Source organism: Falco cherrug, chromosome 6, assembly GCF_023634085.1.
Source record: "Falco cherrug isolate bFalChe1 chromosome 6, bFalChe1.pri, whole genome shotgun sequence".
NCBI classification, from domain to species: Eukaryota; Metazoa; Chordata; class Aves; order Falconiformes; family Falconidae; genus Falco; species Falco cherrug.
Window position 1 is genome coordinate 45,925,339 of NC_073702.1, and position 10,594 is coordinate 45,935,932.

A 10,594-nucleotide genomic window follows, 5' to 3' on the forward strand; every position below is an offset into this window, starting at 1 on the left:
CTGTGTGGGGAGTTACAAATTTTCAGAAAACTGGGAAATTTCCCTTGGGCATTTTCAAATCTTAGTATTTTGGGGGGACAAAGCTGTAAAATGAGCTTTTCTTTTCTTGTAATCATTTTAGGTCAACACAATTTTTTATTGTTTGTTTCCTTTTCTCTCAGAGGTCTCTCCCTGTGTGGAAGGGGTACTGAGCTTTGCTTCAGGAATAATTACATATATTGTACTGTATATTCTTTGAGTAATGACGGGAAATAAACTTTGGAAAGACTCATACAATGATACAAGGAAGGAAAGGAATTATAGTAATCTTAGAACAAAAACTAGTTCTTAAAAAAGTTAATAGCACATAGAAGAGGCACACAGATAATAGAACAAGTATATTTAGGGAAGTTTGGTAAAAACGAAAAAAGATTGAAAGGTATAATATAGCATTAAATTGAGAAGGAAACTAACTGAGTTTTTGGTTTTGTTGTTTAAACAGTTGGACAAACAGAACATTCTAGTTTAACTTTGAAGGAAGACACTGAAACTATGGAGACAAGTCCATCTGACTCAAGCACCAAGGACGGTGTAGACGCTGAGAAAGAGGATGCTCATACAATTAAACAGTTGCCGTCTTTGGAAGAAGATGCAGAAGACCACACATCTGAGCCACAGTCTTATGATCTGGGTTTTAAAAAGGTTTTTAAATTTGTTGGTTTCAGATTTACAGTGAAGAAGGAAAAGACAGGAAAATCAGAACCAGTTCAACTGCTTACTGTAAAAAAGGAAACACAAGTCCCTGAAGGAGCTGATGATCAAAAAGAAGTCAGCTCAGAAGAAACAGCGATGCCTGAGGATGCGCACTCTGCAGAAGACAACACCAAAGACACACTGAAAAATGAAAAACCAGAAGATGAATCTCCTAAAACACCAGAGGCGAATGAGGTTTGTTCTCAGTCAGCTGCCTTAGTCACTGATACTGCATCGCCATTAAGAAAATTTTTTACTCAAGGATGGACTGGATTTAGAAAAAAGAAGAGTTTTAGGAAGCCTAAAGAAGATGAACTACAGTCTCCTACGAAAGAAGAGGAGCAAGAAAAAGAGGGACCAACATTAACAACTGAAACCAGTGAAAAGGAAGGGAAACCTGAGTTCGAGAAGCACGGTGAAGAGAGGAATGTGACAGCAGTAACTATTGAAGCGCATGAGGAGCAAGCTGAAGGAGAAGAGCAAGAGTCAAAAAAGACTGTGGCAGCCACAGGAGTCGAAGCAAGTGAGAAGGAAGGGCTAATCAGGCATGGTGAGCAGGGACAAAAAGAGGATGTAGCAGTAGCAGTTGTTAAAGAAGGTGCTAAGGAGAAAAAAGCTGAAGAGGATGATCAAGAAAGGAAACTTGTGGAAATCCCAGAAGATCTTGGTAAAAAGGAAGAAAAAGCTGAAGAAGGAGAGAAAGAAAGTGAGGTGACAGAGAAACCACCAAAACCAAGGTCAGTGGTACCGGTTGTCACTGACAGTGTGAATGGAGAACTGAAAACATCCTCAGAAGTCCTGCCTGTGGAAGAAAAACTGGAGTCAATGGAAAAGTGTGAAATAGATGACGGAGCTGAAATATCCTCTGAAGAGAAACTCAAAGCAGGATCTTTGGCAGTTGAAATTTCTAGTGAACAGCTTAAAAAGTCTGAAGGAAGAGAAGGAAAGGAACCTGCCCCACTGGGGAAAGAAACACTTGATGGAAAAACAGAGGAAACAGAATTGAAAATGTCACCCACAGCAGACATCACACAAGGAGACGCTCTGGATAGAACCACAGAGAAGAAAGAAAGCAAAGCAGATGAGACAAAACTGACTCTGAGTGCTCCTGGGTTGAAGTCCTTTTCTACCTCTGAACATTCAGTTGACACAGAGGATGATCAACAGTCCATCAGACCCACTGATGAAAGACCACAGGGAAAAACTGGCATAGTTACAACTGATACTATCAAACCAGATGAAATAACCACAGAAATAACTCCTGAAGAGGCAGCTGGAAAGAGGTCTCCGGAAGCTATCATAAATGAAGCTGAACTGCTCTCTTCTCAGGAAAAAACTAAACTACAAGGCAGCCCTTTAAAGAAACTCTTCACGGGTACCGGATTAAAAAAACTGTCTGGAAAGAAGCATAAAGGCAAAAGGGAAGAATCTAAGTTAGGGGAACAGGGTGAACCAATTCAGCAGTTATCAGATTCCCCAGATAGCCCAGAGGAACAGAAGGGGGAGAGTTCTGCTTCTTCTCCTGAAGAGATGAATGAAATTCCTTCTTTGGAAAAATCTGTAGATGGAATGCAGGTCACTGAAAATGAAGATGCTGCAATTTCAGATATGGAGCGGAAAAGAGAAAGTGTTACACCCTGGGCATCATTTAAAAAGATGGTGACTCCCAAAAAACGTGTCAGAAGACCTTCTGAAAGCGATAAAGAAGAAGAAATTGATAAGACAAAGAGTGTTTCAGTGTCTGCAACTGAAAACATTGTTGATGAAAATCAGGGAGAATTAAAAGAAAATGGCATGGACCAGAAACCAGAGAAAATCACAGAAGAGCCCAAAAGGAAGGTTGACACCTCTGTGTCCTGGGAAGCTTTTATATGTGTAGGTTCTTCAAAGAAAAGAGCCAGGAAATCATCATCATCTGATGAAGAAACTGAACATAAGCTTGGTCAAGAAAGCCAAAAAATAGAAGAGTCTGGACAGAGCAAAGAAACAGCAACAGATGCAATTCTTACTAGCTCTCAGGAAAGCGACCAAGGACAAGGGAATTCTTCCCCAGAACAGGCTGGAAGCCCATCTGAAGGTGAAGGTATTTCAACATGGGAATCATTTAAAAGGCTAGTCACTCCAAGAAGGAGATCCAAAACTAGAATGGAAGAGAGAACTGAAGACTCTGTTGTGGGATCTAGCCTGGAGCATTCAACATCGGATGGTGAGCCTGGAAAAGATGAATCATGGGTTCCATTTAGAAAATTAATGCCTGGGCGTAGGAAGAAAAAGTCAGATGGAAAGCCAGAACCAACTCATCTTAGACAAGCAAGAGAAGACATGGCAGAAACAACAGAAGAAGATTCAGATATTCCAGCTGTTGTTCCTTTATCTGAATATGAAGCAGCAGAGCAGGAGAAAATTGAAGCCCAGCAAGTGAAAGATGCTGAAGCAATGAAAGAACAAATCTCAGAGAAAGAGGGAACAGAAAAATTAGAGGAGACCCTAAGAACTGAGCAAGCACATGAAGGGCTTGTACATGCAGTTACTGTTACCGTTGTGGAAGGGGAAAGGGCAGTTACCAGTATTGAAGAAAGGTCACCGTCTTGGATATCTGCTGCTCTGACAGAGTGCATTGAGCAGGCAAAAGAAGAGGAAGAGAAAGAAACTGAGAAAACATTTGAATCTGATGTTATTGTGGAAGAAGCAGAGGTAGCTGCTAAGACAGTGCCAGAGACAAGAAAGGGTATAAGTGATGACACCACAGCAAGTGAGCTAGAGCTAACCTCAGAAGCAGTGACAGCTCTGGAGACAGCAGAAGCTTCTTGCACTGAAGAAACAATGGAAGTGTCCCTTGCTGAGGAGACCACTGAGATGGTTTCTGCTGTTTCACAGTTGTTAGAAACCCCTGATACTACAGAGGAAGTTACACCTGTACAAGAAGTAGAGGCCACCGAACAAAATTTGAAAGAATTGGACAAACGGACACAAAAAGTTCTTCATGAAGTTGCTGAAAGAGTAAAGTCAGCAGATGTAGCACAGCTGGTTAGTGAAAGAACCGTGACAGCAGCTACAACTACAACAGTACAAGGAACTGAGTCGGAAGTGAAAGATGATGCTACAGATGGCAACATTGTAGGCCAGGAAACTGTTTTGCTTGAACAGTCCTTGGAAAAAGGAGAACACAAGGAGGATGGCCTCCAGCCCCAGGGAAGTGCAGAGAGCATTCAGAGAATGCTGATTCTACACGAAGGTTCAGAGAGAAGTGAAGTATCTGTTGCAATTAAAGAAGGCAAAGGATATGAAAATGTAGATGTATTGAGAGATGAAAAACAGCAGCAGGCATGTGAAGGAGCAGTTGTAGAAGACCGTGAAGAAATATCTGAAGGGCAGAGGACAGCAGAGGAATCTTCATCACATGACGGAGTGTTTCACAGCATCAAAGCGGTTGCTCCCAACGAAGAGCTGTTTGCAAAGCAGGAGCCTTCAGAAGAAGAGAAACTGCCTGTAGCAGAGTTGACAGTAGAGGAGACAAGAGATGAATGTACTCCAGAAGTACAGACTGCAGTAAGTATTTTATATAACACAAATACTGAGTTGTCAAAGAAAAAAATCAGCAAGTGTCAGTTACTATACCTAATTTAGAATGAGGTTGTGGCAATATTACTGTCAAGGACTTTCCTTGTGCAGCTAGAGGCAACCAAAGCTCATTTCCAATGAGATACGCTCACACAGATGTCCAGAAGCAGCAGCCACAGAGGTTTGTGTGCAGAGTGTGGTGAAGGTGATTCCTACAGAAACAGGGTGGGAGATGATGTGCCTGGATCCCAAGGTGCTGAAACAACTGCTGTTAGGGCTCCTGCACAGCGCAATGTGACTGAAGATATTAAATGAACACCTGAGATACATATGTGATCCATATGGTACCATACATAGTGGATGGTATCTTCACTCATAGACAGAGATACGATTTTAGCTGAGGTACCTCTGCAAAGTGAGGAAATGAAATGACACTACGATCTCCAGCTTTAAAGGTGCAGGAGTTATTGTGGCTAATGTGTTCCTGCCTTCTTCCCTACCTCCCCACCATCTTCCTGGCTTAGTCTTTGTTTCAAGTGTTGTTGGCTGTCCCTTGATTTAGGCTGCCCTTTGTTTAACGAGCTGTGTGTCCTGAGACAAGGTCTTGGTCACCCTGGGTCACACCTGGGTCACACCTGGGGTCTTGGTCACCCACTAATCTCAGTGTCATCACCTCATGCTCTTCCCATAGCCTTCCTCCTTGTGGTCATTTCTTCAGGTGCTTTTTCACCCAGAACATTCCTGGTCACTCCTTGCTTGTACCCGTTTTCACAGGTCTGTTGCTATTCTCTGCAGGTACTAGACAAGACAGAGGATGAAACCTCTTTGTTGGAGCTTACAGCTGAAAAGCCTGTGCAGCTTGAAGGAGAGGGCAGAACACTCACTGTGGGACCAGAGTGCACAGAACCAGTTGTCACTGCAGTCCCTCTTAAAGCCGAAAGACAAGATGAAATTCCTGACTTGGACTCAGAAAAGCAAGCTTCTACTGAAGGAGTTCCTTGCAGGGAACCTGCCCAGAGAAAGGAAGAGGACGGTGATGCTGTGCCCCTTGAAGTGAAGAGCACAGAAGTCACTGTTACTGAAGTTCCACTGCAGGACGAGGTAAAAACCTCTGCCCTTCCTTCAGAAGCAGTTGGCTCAGAAGCAGCTGTAGATGCTGAGCAGAGTGTGCGGGAGGGGACTGGCAGGCACATTACAGCAAAAGATTCTGCATCCACCCTAGAGCCACAACATGGAGAAGGAACAACTGAAACCCCCTCCCAGAGTGATGAAACCAGAGGTGGCAAAATCGAAGATGCGATGCTCAAAACTGAAACACACTTAGAGAGCCATACCACTGTCACCGAGGCTCCCATGCAGATTGAAGCAGACAGTGTATCTAATTTAGCATCAATATGCTCAGATATCACTGAAAATGGAAGCACTGTCCTCACTGACCTGAGTCCTAAGAAATGTGAAATATCAAGCAGCTTAGCTGAAGAAGAGACTGTGGAAAAAGAAGAACTTGTGGAAACCTCAAACTGTCAAGACTTTCAAAAAGAAGATAACAAAAATGAGCAATCCACGGAAAGAGCCAAAGAAGCATTTGAATCTGGAAAATGGGAAGTTGTGGGAGGTGATGAATGTTCAACTGCTGTCCAGCAAGAAGTTTTGAGCATGCAAGAGAAAGTCTCTGACTCAGCCTTCCTACAAGCTGAAAGGTTGGAGGCTCTGAAAGTGTTTGTGCCAGTAGCAGCTGCAGCAGTTGAAGAGCATGTCATGGCAGAAACTGTAATGCCTGATACAACAGCCAACACTGTACAGCCCTCAGCAACCACACCAGAGCAGATGGCTTCTGAAGGGGTCCCAGTTACTACTGTTGACTATTCAGGCTGCAGGACTGCAGAGCTCGGTAGTGCAGAAGCACCTGAGCCTCAGGTAACTCCTGCTTCCATGAATGGAATATCAGAGGAGCAAGAGGGGCCCCAGAGTACAGGGCAACCTGAACAAAATGGTATTGCTCTAAGTGACGGCCTGTCTCTCACTCACACGGAATTTGAGGGTGTTGTTCAGTCTGTGAGTATAGAGTCCCAGAGTACGAGGATTGTATTGACTGCCATCCAGACAGCTGTTCACAAACTTGCAGAAACGGAAGAGTCAGCTGCCTTTGAGTCAGAGCAGTGCATTAAGTCCATAGGGAAAAGCCCATCAGATACAAATATGCCTGAACTTCTGGAACATGTGCAGGTGGATCAACTTCCAGTAAAAGAGGAAGAGATAAGGAGTAAAGAAAAAGAGCTCCAGCAATCAGGAGTAGTGAAAACCGCTACCTTAACAGAATCTGCAGAAATTCATGCAACTGTAGGAAAAACAAAAGACATGTTGTTAACTTCAGAGATGCTGAAAGGTGGACAAACTCAGAATTCTTTAACAATTGAAACTAGCCCTGAAGATGTTTCAAGGGAAAGTGTGACGCTTCAGAAATCAGCACTAGAACTAAGTACTTCAGAAGATTCCGCCAAAGACCCACTAGATATACACCCACCAAAATTAAGGGAAAAAGAGGTTGGGCAGATTATGGAAGTCCCAGACCAACATACAGGTCAGAAAACATGCAGAGAAAGTGAGGAAGAACAGCATCGCTCACCAGTGGAAGATGGGAAACCACAGACATGGGAGGGTGATAGTTGCCAAGAAGGAACACCTTGTGATAGTCCACAAAGTCAAAACTCAGTGGCTACTGACACTTTGAATGTAAGTAGCATTTTTAGCCAGTAGTTTCTTTTTCCAAAATAGTGTTGGGGGTCTCTAAAACGGTTGTCTCTCTTATTTATGTTGGGTGGTTTTTTTTAAATCCGGGTGAAAGGCAACTGCTCCCCAGTTTAACTACCAGGCCACAGATTCTACCACCTCCCCATCTCATTCTACTGCCTCTGTTTGGCTACTCAACACCTTGTTTCTTTTCTGTATAGCTGCCCTCACTTTAATGGCCTTTGGCTTGGCCTGTAGTTTAGGGTGATATTTCTGTAAGGTAGAAAATGTGGTTTCCAGTTTTCCTAGATACACACTCATGTGGCACATTTAATGTATGGGATTTAATCCACAAACATGCTTCCTCTTTAACAAAGCCTAGGGGATGTGAGTGTGCCTTCCATGGTAAACCTGGAGTGCCTCATGTGCTGAAGCTCTTTGCACTTCAGTGAAATCTGAATCAGTAATGATAGGTACAGTCTTTCCCTAGGATATTTACTGCACTTGCTTCACTAAGTCATGAGACCTCTGAGAACTGCTTAGGAAAATGAGATATTCTTGGGAGATTAAGTTGTCATTAAGAAGGCTTTTTTACTGTTGTCTTTCTTTCAGATGTGCTAAGCATCCATGTGGCATTTGGAGAGATGCCAGTCCTAGAGAACAACTGACAATCCTGCAACAGAACCAGGAGCTTTATTCACTACCCTTTATTCTCGGATGTTAACGTCTGCTCCTTTGAAGACCTCACCTTCGTCGTCATTTCTATTAAAAAAGCAATGCCTTTAATGTTGACTGTAGCCACACTTGTGTTCCATTCAAAGGTCATTTGTCTCTGTCAGAAACGTACCATTTAGATTGGAGATGCACAACTGAGATCACTAAACTTTGTGCCACAGTTATTACTGTCCCCTCACTTAACACATGTTCTGTCTGTCCCATCTTCTTCAATTCCTTCACTTATCCCTGAATCCCCCTCCCTTCTTTCTGCAGTCTCCCTTACCCCCTACATCTTCCGTAGCTGCCTTGATTTGACCTACGAGTGGCCATAGATGCTGCTCGACTTGTGTGTGAGGGGGAAGAGGAGGGCTGACTGATGAGAACACGAGACTTCTGGCTGAGTAGCAGATGTGTCTTTATCAAACAGCAGGAACTGGATCATGCACAAATTCTTGAGCAAGATGCTTGAGATTGCTGCCTTTCAGTTTATTCAGGTATCTCTATCCATCCTTCGGTTATATTTGTGCAGGCCTGATTTAGTGAGAAATTACTTCTACCGTGTATCTTGAAAGGAGATTGAAAATACCCTTCTGTTGTTCCAGACTTCAGGTCTCAGGACTGGACTGTAATGTGTTGAATATTTATATGTATGTCTTAAACCCAGTTCTGATTTTAACGTAGAGCTATGATACTTCTGTACTATTTAGGCATACCCTTAAATGAATTTTGTAGAGTAGCCTGGAGAGGAAATTGATACCATTGGAGCGGAAATTGATAACATGTAGTTTCCTATTTATTGTTCCAGGTTTTTTCCCTTGTAAAATCTCTCAAAAACTTGGCTGTCTTGCTTTGAATATTTATATGTATATCCTAAACCCGGTTCTGATTTTAATGTAGAACTATGGTATTTCTAAAGACAAAAGGAGAACCCTGACCTGTCAGATCCACCAGTCGCTTCTACTGGCAGTCCTCCCTAGTTTCTAAGAACCCTCCAGAGTTACCATTTCCCTGTCATCTTGCTTATGTACCACAACCCTCATATCACATCCCTCTCATTCCAGGGTCTGCTCATTTCTTGTCACGGTCCCGTCCAACACCAAGCCTTTCCCCACACCTATAACATCTAACGTTCTTCCTGCATACAAGCATTCCTTTCCCAACCCCTGCCTGAATCTCTTTCCCAACACAGCATTTTCTGAAATCTTCCCTGCTATCAATTCCTCGTCTTGGCTGAGCGGGGAGTAGGAAGGAGGGTAGGGGCTTGGTGATGAATTCTGCCTTGAGTTGCAAAAAGCTGATGAGACCTTTGGGATGCTGAGATCTTAAAAACCTTCATGTGAGGTGGGTGGGACTGACAACAGCTGTAGACTAGAATGAGCAGGGTGATTTAAAGATGGAAAGAAGCCCCCAGACTCAGAGTCCTGGGATCTATGTCCCCAACAGGAGTTGGTTCTCTCTTTTGTTGTTTACATTAAAATCAAACACGGGGTACAAGTCAGTACTTTCAGCTCTGATTTCTAAAGTGAAGGTTACAGATCGCACTTTGTGAAACTGATGCCCATCAAGTTGAACAATAGCTCACTATCCTACCTGTATAGTAATTTATTTTAAAATCAACTTTTAGTGTACAAATGCTCTTGTTATGGCAGGTGCTTGCCTCTCTTCAAGGCTGCACATACAGCAAGCAATGTGACTGATTGCACTGGTGTGATTGCACCATCTGGTGCTGCCCTGCGTGGAAGCATCAAAAGATTTCCTTACCTCAGAGCAAAATTATATAAATATTTAAAGCTGAACAATGTGGTTTTAAACAATCCAGTCTATCTCTGTCCATTGTTAGTGGTAACTTTCCCCCTTAGCTTTGGGCAATTCCAACAACCTTGGTTGGTTTCCACAGGTTTAAGTTGGCTTGCAAGTTAATCATGCTCTTAGTAACACCTCACAAGTGCAAACTTGGCTGAATTTGTACAAATTATATACCTATGTACGTTAAGCCATATTGCAATAACTGCAGCAGGTAAAACAAAATCAACAATAGCATGACCTGTGTAATCCTGATTCTTATGTTTGTAGCTCCAAAGCTGTTAATAATATGTAAAGTTAATTCTTGTCTGAACCTCATTTAAATAAAGCTAGCTTTACCACAATGTAAATTGTCTGTTGGTAGTAATTGGACAGGCGAGTGCTTTAACTTGCCTGTTTTCTCCATTAATCCAGGGCCTAGGTAAGCAATGCAACAAAACAACTATACAATACAAAAGCTTCTTATAACTGACAGCTAAATAAATACTGCACCTGAAGCCACGCTAATGGTGCAAGGAGCATGCCTCCATCGTAGAGATACTACTTTGTTCCAGCATATTGCTTTGGCCTTTGAAACTCTCATTTGAGACTGTGACTTCTGGCTTATGCTTAAAAGCTTGAAGCTTTCTCTAATCCAATGTACTGGGTTACCAAATTTGATTTTGTGTTTTTAAGGTAGATTTTCATTGATTAAATAAAATACAACTGCAAATTTGTTCTACTGTGTGTATGTCGTGGTTTTTTTCAGCTTGCTTAGCGTAAATTGCTTTCTGATGCTTGCTTCATCTTCAGAGTTAGATTTGCTCCTGACAATTAATTTGTTTTGACTGACGTTCAGCTTTTGAGGAGAATTGAAGGAACTAGTTGCAGAATTAAACTGTGATTTGCTTGTTAAGTTTCTATAAAATATGCATCCTTTAAAAGTAATAAGAATAAGGTACTTCAGAAGACTGTGAAGAAAAAAACCAACCTCAATTAAATTCAAGATAGGTAACAGTATTCAGTGAGCCAGAATGAAAAATTAGTAAATCGTATGCCTTGCCAGTGTAAC

The 10,594-nt window shown here is 42.4% G+C and overlaps 1 protein-coding gene across 4 annotated transcripts in view; it reads left to right on the forward strand.

The window, feature by feature from the left end:
• The window catches only part of AKAP12 (A-kinase anchoring protein 12), a 31,233-nt gene extending 20,972 nt beyond the window's left edge, over nucleotides 1-10,261 (forward strand). For all 4 annotated transcript variants that reach the window (XM_055713871.1, XM_027815800.2, XM_027815798.2 and 1 more), the window contains 3 exons: nucleotides 482-4,281; nucleotides 5,089-7,026; nucleotides 7,636-10,261. In XM_055713871.1, coding sequence (XP_055569846.1) covers nucleotides 482-4,281; nucleotides 5,089-7,026; nucleotides 7,636-7,644 — 5,747 coding nt within the window. In that variant the 3' untranslated portion in view covers nucleotides 7,645-10,261. The remainder of the gene's footprint in view (nucleotides 1-481; nucleotides 4,282-5,088; nucleotides 7,027-7,635) is intronic.
• Nucleotides 10,262-10,594: the final 333 nt, after the last annotated feature.